At 43.0% G+C, this 16,486-nt stretch overlaps 1 protein-coding gene across 1 annotated transcript; it reads left to right on the top strand.

Moving 5' to 3' along the window:
- Positions 1 to 5,203: 5,203 nt before the first annotated feature.
- Positions 5,204 to 15,571, top strand: LOC104032393 (lysosomal acid lipase/cholesteryl ester hydrolase). The gene is made up of 9 exons (XM_075717533.1): positions 5,204 to 5,347; positions 6,692 to 6,806; positions 7,829 to 8,027; positions 8,628 to 8,737; positions 10,079 to 10,215; positions 10,796 to 10,936; positions 12,400 to 12,471; positions 14,290 to 14,358; positions 15,338 to 15,571. The coding sequence occupies exons 1-9, from the start codon at positions 5,216 to 5,218 to the stop codon at positions 15,569 to 15,571; spliced, it is 1,209 nt and encodes a 402-aa protein (XP_075573648.1). The 5' UTR covers positions 5,204 to 5,215.
- Positions 15,572 to 16,486: the final 915 nt, after the last annotated feature.

The raw sequence follows: 16,486 nt of genomic DNA, 5'->3' as shown, positions 1-16,486 counted from the left end.
GTAAGGGAAACGCATGAGGACTTGAGACCTACTTTATTGGTTTTCAATACTTACGATGGGAAGTGCAATAGCAATATACCTTAAAGAAGCCAGAGCATCCCCTAAATTCATCTAGGAAAGAGATTGCAGCTGTGCAGCTATCTTGCAACCTGGGAGACCAGGAGGAAGGGTGTTGAATTTTCTGGAAAATCAGTAAAAAGAGTTTGGGCAAGCAGCATTGGAAGCATCATGGGGACTGTTGATCCCACCTTGGGACACAAGGAGGGACTAGACGTCATGTTGAAGAAGCCCTTCTGAGTGATTAATTTATGGTTTGATGAAAGTTATTGTCACTAAGAGACATCAGAGCAGCTGAGTTATAACACTTTTCACTGTCAAATTAGCAAATTACCTCTTTCACCATCCCAAACAAATATTCTTTACTTTGTATGTAAAGCAGAACTGTTACTGTGGTTTCACTGACACCCTGTTCTTACTTCACTCCTTCCCTTCCCCCACCACCCAAAGGCATTGTATTATTTGCAATGGTGTTCCCAAGAACATATCCCTTCCATCTGGTGTTCTTCTAAATGCTTATCAGTCCACGACGAAACACAAGTTCTACTGAAGACACTTGTAAGTTAATTGGCTGAAAAGGCCAGTCCTCACATAGGAGGATTCTACTTTGTAGCCCAGCTACCTAAGGACACAGAATGTGTCCTTCTGCCCGTGGTCATTGAGCCAATTTCAGTGAGGACTGAGCTCTCAGGCTGACCACAACTAGTTCAGCATTGAGGCAAAGATCCCCAAAGATACTGTTTTTAGAGTTGATGAAAATGGCTTCGGAGAAACAAGAACCTTTGTTTGTTCCCTCACTGGGAGAAAGGTTATATGAAGTGTTCAAGCCTTCTTTGGCACTAGAGGGTCCCTACAGAAGCCATGTCAACTCCGAGTGACTAATGTAGAATAAGATGGGTTTCATGAGATGTGCTGCTCACTGAAAAACAGACTTAGGAGTCTATGTGTAATGTTAAAGTTAACATAAACCAAATCAAAAGAAATAGCAGAGACAGTATTCTTGAGAGAGTATGTTGAGAGAAGCTGGACACTTCATCCTCTTCATCCTAAAAGATTACATTCAGAGAAGCCCCTCAGTTGGGCAACAGTACAGGTCAAGGTCTGCCATAGCCTCAGGGAACTGGAACACCCAGGTTCCAGCTAAACATCCTAACCACTGATTTGTAGGTAATTCTTAAGCTCTCCTGCTCTGTGGTACATTTTGGGTTTGTGAACCAGAAGATCTTTTTCATCACAAAGATTTCTCCACTTCTGAAGCACTGCCAAATCAGCACTTAAACACGCTCTACAATACATGCTGCCAACTCATGACACTCATGGCTGCTACCCTGAAGCGCTCATTGTGTTTTGACTTCCTTTTATTGGTGCAAGTTTCTGCCAGTGAATCAGTCTGCTAGTGGAGACAGACCAGGAACTGCAGCAGAAGACACAAGCAAGGCAGTCAAAGCAGAGGTAAGGTGCTTGTACATATTGCGTTCATGGTCTTTTTCTCTGTTGCCTGTCTCCATAAAGATGTTTTTGTGCAGTTGTTTGTAAGAATAGACAGCTTTCTGCCTCTCTGATCTGTAAGCCTATTGCTATGCACAAACTGCTTGTTTGCTCAAGTTAGAAGACAAAGAATTTTGACCTGCACAAAAAGAAGAAAAAGAGCAACTACTTCATTTTCCTCTACTTGTTTTCTTCAGTCTGAAAACAAGGGAATGAAAGTCCCAGTATTGCAACAGTGTGTGTAAACTGGACCTCCTGCTCTTGTAGTGTGATGCACATGTATCTTTTGTAAGTGAGTAAGGCAGCAGATTCTGATATGCGTTTAGTCACAGCTGCTTCTCTGGTTGGTGTGTTCATGCCTTACAGCTTATGTTAAATAAATTTTAGGCTGCTTAAAACACAAGGATAGATGGATGAATTTCTGAAGGGCTTGTATCTTAGTTTCACTAAATCTTAAAATTACCTAAAGATCTTTCAAGGGCGTTTCTCTCTCTGACCTTTTTTTCTTCTAAGTATGTAGTTTTATGACAGTTTACCATGCCCAGTATTTCCTTATGACTTCATCTCACTAGGTAAAAATGTCTGTTCATGTCTCTTAACTGTCTTTATTCCTGAAGCTTAAGGGAGCAGTGGCCTGCCAAGATTGATATTACTTACCCTGCTGTATCTCATTTAAAAGGCAAATTTAAAAGTCCATGAGCCATGTCAGCTAAGCCAGGTGACCATCAAGTGCAGAGAAAATTTGCCGTAACAAGAGGAATAACTTAGCCTGTGCATTGCCTCAACTAGTCCTGGTAGTGATTTGACAACAAGCTGAGCCATTAGCAGAACTTCTTCTTCTCAAATGAAATTCCCTGTGCAGGGAGAGGGAGACATATTTTACTCCCATTAGAACAGAGTAAAACAGCAGAAAGCAAAAAAGAGTGTGGTGCTGACTGAGTATGTAGTTGCGAGGCTTCCTGTTTTGACAACAAAAATTAAGAAAGAGAATTGAATAGAGTGTGTTTTGATGCCAAGTTTAAAGTTCTGGGTGTTTCCAAATGCTGCTTCATTCCAGCTGTCTGATGACTCATGAGGTTTGAATTCTTTAAATTTGTTCAGTCAAATTTAAAGGTTAAATAGAAGATCGGAAAAAGTCAAAACTCCTTCTCCTGTAGGTAGATTTAGAGAGTGTAAAAATCTCTTGGTTAAACCTCCCTCACTCCCACAAACACCGCTCATCTTCCCCATTACTTGCCAGGGAATACTCTCTTATTTTCTCTTATCTGTAGCTCCATTTCCAAGTCCAAATAAACTTTGTAGAACAGCATGTCTCATCATAGCAGATGTCTTATGCTAGAAGCAGACTCCAGAAACGTGTGACTGAAATTGGATTCTCCACACCTAGTGGACCTGTCAATGCCTGGTTTCAGAAAGACTTGTTTCCTGAGTCTGCTTAACTTCCTAATGCAAACTATAACACAAGCAGAAGAACAAAATTCTCTCACAAACCATGATGCCCAGCCATGCATGCTGTGGCTGCTTTGAAGCTACACAGACACTGCCTAGTTGGCTAGCTCACTCTTGCTGACTGCTCAGCTGGTTGCAGAACATACAACAGCTGCCTTTGGCCTGCCTTTCCCCCAGCAAGGCACTAACCCCACTGAATAGTCCTCCCCAGCAAAGAGTCCTCAGGAGCTCCTGCGAACCCCATTACCTTACAGGCTTGTATCTCAGTGCTGAACTTGGCAGATATTTACCAATGACATCAAAAGTTAATTACAGGATGGACAGAAAGGTGAATGAACATAAACACACTGCGGTCACAGAAGCATGTCCTCTTCTTCTGAGGAAACCAAGCTTACAAAAGCAGTAATGTCCCCAGTCATTACTGGTGAGGTAATCTTACAAGACGCCTTGATGAGCTGAAGTCTTACATTGCATTATGTGTCCCTTTTGTCCCATGGATCCTACTGTTGAACATTTAGGCAGCCGGCCTGATCTTTATGGTCTTTATCCACATACAGGATGGCTGCTACTTTTCTTTTCACAGCCCTCATCCTCTCTTCACATGTGCAGGCACAGCATACAACAATTAGATGTATAAGGGCTTTTCCAGAATGTTTAAGCACAGTCCTGAGCTTCATGGATGAATCCTTTTTGCACAGTTCTTCAGATTGGAAAGAAAAATCATTATCCTACCTACTTGAAACTCTCTTATAGGCAAGGAGCACTGAACATGTCAGCACTTCTCATGCTCTCCAAACAGTTTTAACTCACAGTCCCACTCCCAAGTAACTTTCTGGGACTCAGAACCTGCTCTTCCCTTTTTGTAGGGAGCATTTGAGTCAAAATTTGCATGTTGAAAAAAAAGTCTGGGAAGCTCACAGAGAGCAGTGTTCCTGCACTCATTGACTGGGTTCTGGAAAATGAAGACTAAAACTTGGAAATATATCTATTGTAGGTGGAGTTGGCATAAACTGGTGCTAGATAGACTGCACTCTGCAATTTCTATTCAGAAAAGCTAATCTGGTACCATCAGTCAACCCAAAGGTCTCAGGGCAAGGTCTCACCTCCCCATGACCAAGACAAGATTTGCAATATGGACAGCCATTTCTAAAAGATACAGGAGACAGGCCCTTGGCAACATGATGGCAGTCTCAGAATCCATTGTTCACTGCTCTAAAACCAAATCATTCCATGGTTTCTTGGCAGGTGGCAGCCATCAATTTTGAGAGGCAGAAACTTTGGGCTCAGAAGTAGCAGTAGGAAAATGCAATTATCTGGGGATAGCAGAGCAGGTTTTTGGAAGAAGTGTGCAGCAAGGGGCTGGTGAAGAAGCCCAAGGGGATGGTAAATGGAGACCTAGATGGCTCAGTTTCGGTCTGAAAGGCAAGGCTGACTGGGAACTGACACATGGGGCTTCTAGGAAGCCACACACGGTCAACTTGTTTGCTTCATATTCTCAGAGGAACTAATTTCAAACAGAACTTGAACCTGGTCTGGGGCACATCACCTCATGGTGAAAGTGCAGACTGGCACTGATCTGGTGCATGCATGTTCTGCTAAGCGCGTTACATCTCCTCTCAGAGTCCCTGAATCACTCCTGGCCCCTGCACAACACTTCATGAGCCTCTTTGACTGATCCCTCACCCCAGCACACCACTGACCAGCACCAAGAATAGCATTTGAGCCCAAAGGAGAAGAGGGCAGGTGGAAAGAGAGTCCATCCCAAACCTCTCTCACCTCATTCCTGAGGAGACAGGAAACAAACAGTCCTTTCTTCTCCTTTCACCTCTCCTGCTGGCAGAGAAGTGGAGGCAGGTAAAGGTAGACAAGCTAGATGATGGTCATCTCAGGTACTCATGCTTCTTTGTCAAGCTTCTGCTAGACTCATGCCAAGAGCTGGCCCTTCCTAGCCCACAGCTCCCTTGTCATCTGCAGAGTGCTCAGGTATATTCTTGTATGGTATCCCCAAGTGTTTTCCTCACCTGTTCTGCAACCCTCCCTGTTACACAGCGCAAGCTGTGGACAGGCCCTCCTCACACAGGTACTTATTCCGGCAGCCCCTTGGGGAACAGATTTTGGGCAACCTTCTGGAGACTCCCCACTTGGGTTTTCCTGTGGAATTCCACAGCATTCTTTTCCTAACGCAAACACCCCTGCATGTGCTCTTTCACACAGTCCCAAGATGTGGTGGCTCCTCATGCTGCTCTGCTCCCAGGGAATTGCCTTTTCAGCAGGACTGACAACAGCCTCCACCCTGAATTCAGACAAAAGCCAGTACAGGAAGACTCGGAACCCTGAATGCTTTATGAACGTTGTAAGTTGGGTCGCCTTCTCTCCTTTTCATTCTAAGCATCTCTTCAAGTACCACTACCACTGTCCCATCACTAACAGTCTCTCTCAGGAGGCTAAGAAGTGCCCTTTCTACATTTGCCATTTTCCCATCCTGCCTTTTCCAAACCCACTGCATTAGAGTCACCAGTGCAACGAGGGCCAGCTCTGAATGTGCCAGGGACAGATGTGACTCTTGCACATTGCATGAGGACAGACACATAGCACTGCAATGGAGATTGCCAGCTGCTACTTTTGGCTCCAAGGCCAGGCAACTCCCCAGAACCTCCTGAGGGGTACTGGAGATCCAGGCTACTGAATTTTGACCCCAGAAACAGGACTCAGCCCTAGACTGTGGCCAGAGCAGAGACTACATGCTCCAGTCCGTATCAAACTGAACAACAGACTTTCACTGCCTGCATTTAGGGTGAACCCCAAAAGATGATATGATATGATATGATACATGATGAACATGAGGCTGGGCCATGCCTCACGACACTTGTTTGCAGTCACCTTTCTCAACACATATTGGTATTTCAGGCTACCACACAAAGAAGGGAAGAGTGCAATCCTAGCAAAGGACAAAGATCCCTCCAGCAGTATGATAGGAAGCATGAGCCTAGAAGAAACCTTGATGCTCTTATCCAAACAGTCCGAGCTGCCAGAGAGAATTCCTTTGCAGTGGAAGCAAAGGCTAGTTTCTAGTCTTAAGGGAAGCAAAGTCCTCCCCTTCTGTAACAACCTGTTTGCTCAGTACAGTGGCAAGGGAGGTTGAACCCTTTCTTCAAAGAGGAGATTCTCATAACGCAAAGTAATCCAACACCCGTTGCTCTGAATCACCAAAGATTTCCTCACCGTACATGCAAAATTAGGTGTAGGTGGTCTCATGAGTTCTTTAGTGACAAGAGCTCCACCCTTGTTTGCCTTGCCTCCATGGCTTGTCTAATCACACTTTGGCAACAAAACCCCACAGCTTTTGGCATTGTCTTATGCAGCTACTGCTCTGTATTTAATCTGTAGAAAGGTATGATCTGTCTCAGTCTTGCAAAACATGACAAATTATCTCCCAAAAGGATAGTCACTCAGTACAGTTTTGCTTTGTCCCATAATATGGGGTCAAATGCCAGACAGCTACCACCTAAGCAGGTCTGAAGAAGACTTTGAGGCATCTTTTTACAAGACCTGCAATATTTATTCTCAGCCATGGTCCCTGCGGCCAGGGCCCTTGCACTGCCAACACAGAACAACCGACATGCACACTGCTCAGCTTGGTTGCCCTCCAAAACAAGACAACTTGCATGTTAGCAAGCTCTCCTTTGGCTTCCCACAGGGTGAAATTATCAGATATCATGGATACCCCAGCGAGGAATATGAAGTTACCACAGAGGATGGATATATTCTTGGTGTTTTCAGAATTCCTGCTGGGAGGAACAGCCAAAATACAGGTGTGACACTCTTATAGGACGTAAGGAAGGTCTGAGAGCCTACTCTTACATGGGTCACCCATCTTTTCCCTTTGCACATGCAATGGCATGTTCCACACCTTTCCATCTCAGCAAGAGCACCTAGTCAGGAATGTGGCCTGAATTCTGAATCCATCTGAAGTCCACACATTCAGTGTCTCTGTCCTTATTTCAGACTTCTCTAATAATTTTGTCATATCCCAGTTTTTTTCCCTCATGTGGGCTGGGGGAGGGTTTGGTAGACTGGATTTGGGGAGGTTTTGCATTAACACCCTAAGTAACATACATTTAAAATAGAAGCCTGACAAGAAAGCCTCTCAGGTTAGGCATATGAATATTAATTCCCAGCCTTCTGAAAGGCAGAGATATTCTGAAGGAAGGTGATAAGAAATCAGGTCATCAATGAAAAGCAAATGCATTTTATCTGAATGGAATAAAAATTTCTACCTGGAATTCAAGGTACCCTGGATACTGCTACGTTGTTTATTACTCTTTATTAGAATTATAGAATAATTTATTTTTGATGCCTCCTCCTTTGGAGATCATCTGGACCAGGCTCACTCTCAAAGTAAGGTTAACCAAAGTTAGATCAGGGGCTTCTCAACCCTGCTCAGATGGTTACGGAATAGACCTAAGGGTAGATATGCTTCTTTGGAATTATTCTTTGTCTTCCATACACTGTTATGTCTTCAGCAGTTTTCAACTGTGGGTAGATGGTTTCAATACAGGGACCTGTAAGTTGGCTTTCCAGTGCAAGAGGAGGTGGGGACAGGCCTCCTCATTTGCCAGTCCTGTCATGAAATGGTTATGAAATGTCATGAAACAGTCCCTGCTTGCATGGAACAAATTATTCAGGTCTCTCAGACCAATATCTGTGCATAGTTCTCCTGGGAACTTCCTGAAGAAGGAAAGATTTAAAACCTCTCACAAACTAAACTCTGCACCCCAATCTTAAATACACATTAACAACTGCTCCAATATAAGAATACTTTCATGTTTTCCAGGGAAAAAGCCTGTAGTCTTCCTACAGCATGCTTTTCTAGGAGATGCTACCCACTGGATTTCTAACCTGCCCAACAACAGCTTGGGCTTCCTCCTCGCAGATGCTGGCTATGATGTCTGGATGGGAAACAGCCGAGGGAACACTTGGTCTTTAAAACACAAGACCCTTAATCCCAGCCAGAAAGCATTCTGGCAGTTCAGGTACTCTGTAGAAGGAGAATTACTCAAGACAGGAACTCCAAGGGGACCAGATAACTTCAGCCTGATGATTTTTACCTAAACGAGCATCAGAACAGGAGAGTAAAGAACAAGATGAAGAAGGATGCTCACTACTAGTCTGATTTGGGAGCACTGGCTGGGGAAGAGATTTCAGACAGTGGGAAATAAAATGGGATGCTGAGGAAAAGGGAGACAGTACTCTGAGAGGGAGAGCAAGTACCTCAGCTGGAACAGGCTGAGCAGCCTTGTCTAGAAATCTCTGCTGTCTCACACTTAATTCAACCAAGAGAAATGTGTTTGTAACCCATGCTAGTGAAAACACTGATTAAATTCAGTTCCCCAAGGGCTGCAGCTGGCAGGCGAAACTGGCACCTCCTCCACAGAGAGCCCAAGGCATCAGGCAGCCTGGCAGTGTAGCTGTGTCCCTCTACCACCTTCCCCAGCTCAAGCAAGAAGGCAGACAAAGTGGGCAACCTCATCTTTTAATGGGTCCTGCTTGGTGCAATGAACAAAACTGACATTCAGTAACTCACACTGTGGTAGCCGAATTGTCTGCTAGCTTTTTGTGTTTCTCCCTTGTAGCTTTGATGAAATGGGTAAATACGATATTCCAGCAGAGCTGTACTTCATCATGAATAAAACTGGACAGAAGGATGTATACTATGTTGGTCACTCTGAAGGCACAACATCAGGTAATGTCAGGATACTCACGGTTCACAAACATTCATGTTCCTACCTGATCAGTAGGTGGGTCTCCCCATTGATTCAGTTGGTTTTCTTGTTTCTGGAGAGCTAGCAAATGTAGAAGTGCCTTCTGAGTTGAGATTTGGAAAATATGCAAAACTTTTCTAAAACCAGCTTTTGTTACCCTCAATAAGCAAAGAAACATAATAGCAGATCCAAATATAGTTCATCTTTTTAAATAATTAGAGATGTAAAAGTGGTTATTTACTGTGTACTTTAGGTACTGGAACTGGGTATTTTTCTTGAATTCTCAACAACAGAATCTTCATTAATTTCATCTTTTGTATTAAGACATGCAATTATTTTCCTTGTGAACAGGAAGGAAAAACTAAAAAGATAAAGCAGCACATATAATACATAATTTCAAGTAACAGAAGAGACGGAAAAAGTACCTCAACATTACTAAGTCATCTGACTTAATGGCAATCTTAGAGTTTAAAGCATAGTTCATGAGTGGCTATAGCTGGCCACATTACTGTTTAAAAACATAATGCCAGAGACTGAAAATTAGGAAAGAATAAATGTGAATAACTTATATTCTTTTAGCGCCAGACTTTAGCATGAACTCACTTCATGGCCTCTGAATGCAACTAACTTTCTTTTTGCATCAGCTGAAAGTTCCTGATGTTTATGCTTTATGTGTAAGATCAATGAACAGACATTGATTAGAAATGAGCAACTGCCAGTTCATTAGTGCAAACAACCCAGAAAAAAAGAGAAGGAAATGTGGGAAAATCATATATTGTCACAGCTCCAGACCTTTTCTTTCTTTTCCTCTCACAAGAGTATTTAAAGACCCTCATGGCAAAACAAACTAACCATCTAGGCTTTCTTCAGCTGCCTTTGATGCAAACAATCAGTTGAAAACTCTCAAAGCTCCCAGTATTCAGCTAATTATTCTACAGTTTCATGGAAGCATGAACATACATATATCTTTAGAGAGTATAACCTGAAAAACTAATTTTTTATGAGAGTTTTTTGAACTTTAGAGGGAATTGATTTTATCATGAAAACCTCATTGACGTGTTGCCTACAAAAACCGTTCTGATAAAGGCAATGTCTAGACATGCTCTAAACCTCAGAATGAACTTTGCCTCCCAAATAAAATTAATTTCAGGACTTAGCTTCAACACTTGCCTTAGGTAAAAATGCAGCACAGACAAACATGGACAACACATAATGGGTTTCAAATCTAGTTTCACTTCTTGTTTGCTACCTACTGGCTATTTATTTATTTTGTCTGTGGAAAATGTCTTCACTAACTCAGGCTGTCTCTTTTGTGTTTGCAGGCTTCATAGCATTTTCTACACACCCTGAGCTGGCTAAACGGGTGAAAATGTTCTGTGCTCTGGGCCCGGTAACCACATGCTCACATGCTACAAGCCCTCTGATTAAGATCACAAATCTTCCTGAATCACTGCTCAGGGTATGTCATTTTTCCTTCTAAGAGGCCCAATGTCTGACTTACCTTCACAGGGTTCACTTAACCTGAAACAAAGTGTTTGCAAACAGGTGACATGCTGATACAGAGCTTGGGATCGATTGAGTGCTCTTCAAAAATCTGTTCCCAAACTCTGTGGGGAAAATACTGGCGATATAGGGCTTGTAGCAGCAGGTCCCAGTGAAGTAGGACAGTTGTAAAACTCTGTCTCATCATAGGACTCTTGCTGTTAATTACTATTTTGCTGGCCTCGTGCAGGAGGAACTAAACCAGAGCTGCAATGACAGCCATGACAATCTCTGGGACTTCAGAAATAAGCGAGCATTGAGGTCACTACACTAGAAATGGAAGGATGGCTTCCTCCAGGGTTGATGCCAATAATATGAAGAAGGAAGGATATTTGATGCCCTGTGGGGAAGAAGGTGTTTTAAGGGGTACTGAAAGGACAAGCTGTTTCAGCGATCTTCGAATACTGAGTTAGGAGGCTAGGCTATAAGCAACAGTTTCCTGCATAAAATGCTCCTGTAACGAGAAAAAAAAGTGTTGCACTTTTCCCTTCCTTCAGTTAGTACTTGGCTGCAAAGGAGCCATGCACCAAATCGGATTTCTGAAAGGACCTGTGACACGGTTCTGTACAAGCCTGGATAAGTTTTGTGGCCACGTACTCTGTTACATAGCTGGAGGCAGCATAAAAAATCTGAACACGGTAAGTATATGCAAGAATATCTACTCAAAACTAAGGTTATTTTGGAAGTTACATTTGTGCATTTTATCCTTATCTAGTAACTATCATGCATGTAAACATACATAAACCACAATGTAGTTCTCAGCAGACTGAGGGAATGCCAGGACATTGTGTGGTGCGAACAGTGCCAAACCAGACTAGAGCTGATGATGGATGGGACCAACAACCAGGCACATTCCAATCCCAGAAAGGACTGAATTCAGTCTGGAGCTATATTGCACATGTCAATAGATGTGCCTTCTTTTGGGGCTAAGCCAACCAGACTTTGGTCTTACACAGATGCTCCTTAAAAAAAGCCAATGGATGATGGAGTCAGCCTTCTTGGTAATACGATTCCCAGTTTCCTTCCTTAGCATGTAGACACCAGGGTCCTCTGAACACTGGAATAAGTGAAAGACAGGGAAAAGCTCCTTTTCCCTTCCTACTTTTCAGACTACTTGCACCAGAACTCAGTCCCAAAGAACTACTGTAAGGAGCATTTTCCTATTTTTGTTGTCCTTAGAACTGGGTCCAACAGCTCAATCCACAACATGCAGAGCTACAGAAAGTCCTTGCACTGTGCCTGAGGAGTGCAACACACCTACAGTGGGATTCACAAAGACTGGTGCATCAGTCAGAGGGGACAGGAGAGACAGGAGACTTGTCCCGATGTTTGCCAACATATGGACACTGTAGTGTGTCTTAAATCCCCTTTACAGTGGCCAAAGAATGCAGAAGCTGGCCTGTGTAATCTTTATTACTGCAATGTCTGTAAAGACTGGGGCCCATTTTTCTCCATCTATAGCCACTTGTAAAAGCACATACAGGAAAAAGCAGTGAGAATCAAACGTTCAATGCAAAAGCAATTAAAGGCATTACAGCCCTTTTGAATTGCAGAGCTAAGCCATTAAGGATCTTTCCTGACTTGGGTTAAGTCACTAATGTGGTTCTCAGGGCAAGATAACAAGTCTGAGGAGGAATCAGGGGAGAATTGGAGAACATCTCCTTAACAGAACTATAAAAATGCAAACAGAAGAAAAAGTGATCTGTTTTGTAAGCTGGCTTCTTCAGCACGAGGAGTAAAGTGAAAAGAAAAAAAAAAAATCTCCAAAAGACTTATACATGCATGGGGGTTTGGTGTGAAGTGAGGAATCTACTTTGAAAGGACTGGAAAGTTTTTCTCTACTGTTTGTTGCTGAACCACAGTATCCCACAGTAGTACTATCTTCATGGAACAGACTCACTTTCATGGAGAAATCGTGCAGGTGCATACTGTTAGCCAGCTATTCCTAAGTCTGCTTCTCAGTTTTCTGTTTGATATTTGAAGAATATCATATTAAAATGGGGTTTTAACACAGCAGCAGTATGTTGCTCAGGTCCTTCACAGCTTTATTCTGTCACAACACTGGATCCCTGCCTTTATAACACTTCTGCTTTCTCTCCAGAGTCGAATAGATACATACGTAGGACATTCCCCTGCTGGAACATCAGTACAGAACATTATTCATTGGCATCAGGTATAAACAGACTCTTACTACTGCTTTTTATGCAACCAACAGCGTCCAGGGAAGTCCAGAGGTGGTGGATCTGGGAAATTGCCCACCACATCTTCTCACATGCTGCTGTGAACACCTGCCACAGAGGGAGCACTGTTTCCCATGGCTCACCAGACCATTACCTGAATTGCCCCTTTGGCATCAGGCACTGAGATTTCCCCAGGGCACATCAGGCCTCTCTGCATGTTGGGCTCTAACGGCTTCCAGCCTTCATCTTTATTTATGAAGACATTTGCCTTGAAAGCTGCAGAAGTGAATACAAGCATGGTCTAAGCACTTGGCAAGCAGTAGGAGGATAGTGGAAACTTGAGCAGCCAGGGGATGAGCCAGACAAAGAAGTGATCCAGGTTAAAGCTTTTCTCCCAGAGGGTTAATTGCAGCCTGAGTCACCTCCCCAAGGCAGTTAATCCCACAAATGTTTCTGCTGACACAATGGCAAAGTGAGGAACTGCCTTGTACTACTCCAGCAACATTGCTCTACAGGGATGTTCCCATTAGATATTTTTTTCCAAAACCCTTTTAACCACTTTCACCGCTGTCCAGATCCTGGACTCCAGGTCTCTAAAGGTGGGTTTCTACTTAGGCATTGGCAGTTCTGAGCTTGTTCTGCTCATGGTCTGAATCAAACCAGGACAAAACTGCTCCAGCCAAGAAACATCACTGCATGTGTCCAGGTGTGCCTGCTGAGCCAGGATATATCTGCATACATCCTATAGACAAACCCCCCATTTCTGCAAACACTTAATATGGTCTAGAATATAGGTGTGCTCCTGAGGACACCCCTGGCAAAAATTCCCAGCAGTCAGTCCTGCAGTATACATCTACGCAGAGACAGGAAATGGGGACAAACCATTGATAGGCAGTGGCTTTACAGCCTATTTTGCTAGCCTCTAACAAAGAGGCTACAAAGCAAACACAGGTATAGCAGGATAGAAGAAAATAGCAAAGGTAATACAGCAAACAGATTTCTAGCACATTCCCAGCTACCTGAAGCCTTGAATCAAGGTTTTCTAAACTGACAGACGCTGACTTTCTCTCACCCTGTATTACATACAACCACTCACAAACGAAATTACTTGTAAGGTTTGTGCAAATAATAAAATTTTTAAAAATTACAAAAAAAAAAAAAAAACCCAGAGAAAAAAACCCAAACAGATGTTTACTTAACTCTTCACTCATCAGTACTGCAGGGCATATATCATGTCTGTTAGACAATACAGACTCAAGAAGTCTAATGTCTTGTGTCTAATGTTCCACCTCAAAACTGCTGTCAGAGCACAACTCATGTATAGCCAAACGCTTCTAAGTACAGAGCCTCTGGAAATGTCACCACTACTGTGAGCAGAACGGACAAAACTGACACACAAAAGACAAGATGTGCAAGGAGACATCATATGTTACACTAGGCTAGTCATAGTTCTGACATGTTCTAGACATTCAGGACTTCTTTCCAATGTGACAACTGAGCCCACCTCCACATCATGAACAGGGACCCCAACTTCAGTTAAAAAAAGGTAGTCAAGCAAAGTGTTCATAACAAAACATACCAAGGGTGGCAGCTGAGGATCAGGAGAGAACATTAGCAAGGGGGGAGGCGATGAAGCCACTCGCCCTTCGATTCATCCCCAGTACCCCTGGAAGCCTGCAAGCAGAGGAAGGGGCGGGAGTAACTCACAGTCCGCTGCCTGAGCCTTGGCTTCAATCACAGACAGGAAAAAGTCTCCTGCACTCTGCTTCTAGGTGTCTCAACACTTAACATTTTATCTGTTCTTTTAACAGATAAAATATGCAGACCGATTTCAAGCTTATGACTATGGCTCTAAGGAAAACATGAAGAAATACAACCAGGTAAGGCAATATGGTTTTCCTGAGAACTCATCCTTGGGTCCTGGCAAAACTAAGAACAGGAAAATTCAGATTTTAGCACCTTGAGTGCTACAGAAAGAGGGAGGGAGTGGTCTGAGATAATGTTTCACCTGAACCTAATACTCATACATATAAAAGTCTATTCACAGACAAGGCACAGACAGCTAACAGAAGTTCATTTTGCCTCCCCTTCTGATGCAGGGAGGTATCCAACAACATGTCAATTTACCTGCCGTTCCCAAAAGGCTAAGAGCTACTCTCAAGTTCTAGGACTGGATGAGTATGGAGCTCTTCACTTCCCCAAAAAATCATCAAAGCCTGCCTTTCAGTTAAGGGAGGAAATGAGTCTCACAGCTATGGTAACCTCTCCAATTGGCTGACAGTCATTTCATGTCTAACCAGCACATTCGACTTGCAGTGTCCTGTTCTGTACCAGGGCAGGCTGCTTTTCACAGACAGAAAGGTTCCAGAGATATAATCAGTCACTTCTACGCATGCACACTGTCTCATAGAGTGAAATTATAAATGGCCAAAATATTTCCTTGCCACTTAAGTTCAAAGCATAACACCTAAGACCAACAGTTGCACTCCATGCCCCAACAAAACTTAAAGATCTTCCCACCCTAAACATACACATGAATAAACTCCACAGTCCTTGCCTGATAAACACAGACATTGCTTTTTCCATATCCCCACCTCTGAAGGGCACAAGCAGGTGTCAAACTGCAGGACAACTCCTCACCATGCATTAAGGAAAGACACAGGAAGAGGATGGATTGCTCCTTTTCATAGTAGACAGGGAATGGCGTTGGGGAAATAGACACCAAGAGGGTGGCCTTGATCCTTACTGTTTTATTGGAGAGAGGGCAGAAGGTAGAGAGAGATGCTTGCACAGAATCCTTTTCCCAAACACAGCTTCTGATATAAAAACATTCACTCAGGTCTCCTCCCTTTCTTACAGTCTACTCCTCCTGCATACAAGATAGAGAAGATAAGCATACCAATTGCTGTTTGGAGTGCTGGACGTGACAAATTTGCAGATCCAAAAGACATGGCAAAGCTACTTCCTCGGATTAGTAATCTGATTTACCATGAGCATTTTCCTGCTTGGGGACATCTTGATTTCATCTGGGGCCTTGATGCAGCTGAGAAAATGTATCAGAAAATCATTGAATTAATAACAAAATACTTTTGAAACCACATGCAGAGTGTTGATTCACTCAATAAAAACCTCCAAAATTTCTATTTGGCAATAAGTGTGATACCTGGGGAAGAGGTGAACACACAGACATGCATAACTGATACGAGTATAGGTATTTATCTGCACTTGTTTGTTTCTTGCTTTCCTCATAGTTTGAGGTTTTCCGTTGTGTTACTGTGACTGCCGTCTTCCTAAGAAGTTTGAGGTGTATAGGAATGAAAGCTAAAAACATTAATATATTTGAGCACACACTGCAGGGATCACTTAATTTGGACAGCTTTTATTTCTACAAGACTGGTTTTCCTAAGCCTAAACTCTCTTATTCTCATGTATATCTTACATACCCCATAAAGGCATTCCCATGCCCAATATGTGTCTTCCCGTGAAGACCCAAAAGTAGGATTTGCTCATTTCTCTGTTGAAGTACAACTGAACTTTGTTTAAATTAAATCATTTATCCACTTGACAGAGAACTTGGCTTTTTTTTCTTTTTCCCTCCTCACATTTACCTAGTGTCAACACAACCAAGAGATCTTCAGACACAAGAAACTGAACAGGCAATAAATTACTTCCAAACATCAAGGAATCCAACCTCAGAAAAACTCGTTGAAGTATTCTCCTGCCCTCCATGCCTGCACATCACCCAAAGGTTTGTTCATACACTCTAAACCCCCCAACTTCAAAGACCACGGATGGCAGCTGAGGAATGAGGAGATGTAGACCCATCAGGCAAGATGCACTCCAAACAACACAGCTTCCACCCCATGAATTATTCTTGACACTGGCAATGAAGTTGTTGCAAGCACTCTGAGCTATCAGCTTTGACTTCTACATAACTCTGTGTCTTGACCATTCTTTGTTCAAGCAATTTCTACAGCATGGGAAAGCAGTCAGCTGGTTTTGCTTTCT

This window comes from Pelecanus crispus, chromosome 10 (genome assembly GCF_030463565.1).
Source record: "Pelecanus crispus isolate bPelCri1 chromosome 10, bPelCri1.pri, whole genome shotgun sequence".
NCBI classification, from domain to species: domain Eukaryota; kingdom Metazoa; phylum Chordata; class Aves; order Pelecaniformes; family Pelecanidae; genus Pelecanus; species Pelecanus crispus.
Note: the sequence above shows the minus strand (reverse complement) of the source record. Positions and strands in the feature narration are given on the sequence as shown.

What these genes read in the sequence shown, in the direction of transcription:
- LOC104032393 (XM_075717533.1), top strand. Translation starts at nt 5,216, where the DNA reads ATGTGGTGGCTCCTCATGCTGCTCTGCTCCCAGGGAATTGCCTTTTCA. An exon ending in AAAGCATTCTGGCAGTTCAG is followed by an intron (nt 8,028 to 8,627) that starts GTACTCTGTAGA and finishes TCTCCCTTGTAG; the next exon opens with CTTTGATGAAATGGGTAAAT. An exon ending in GCATAAAAAATCTGAACACG is followed by an intron (nt 10,937 to 12,399) that starts GTAAGTATATGC and finishes CTTTCTCTCCAG; the next exon opens with AGTCGAATAGATACATACGT.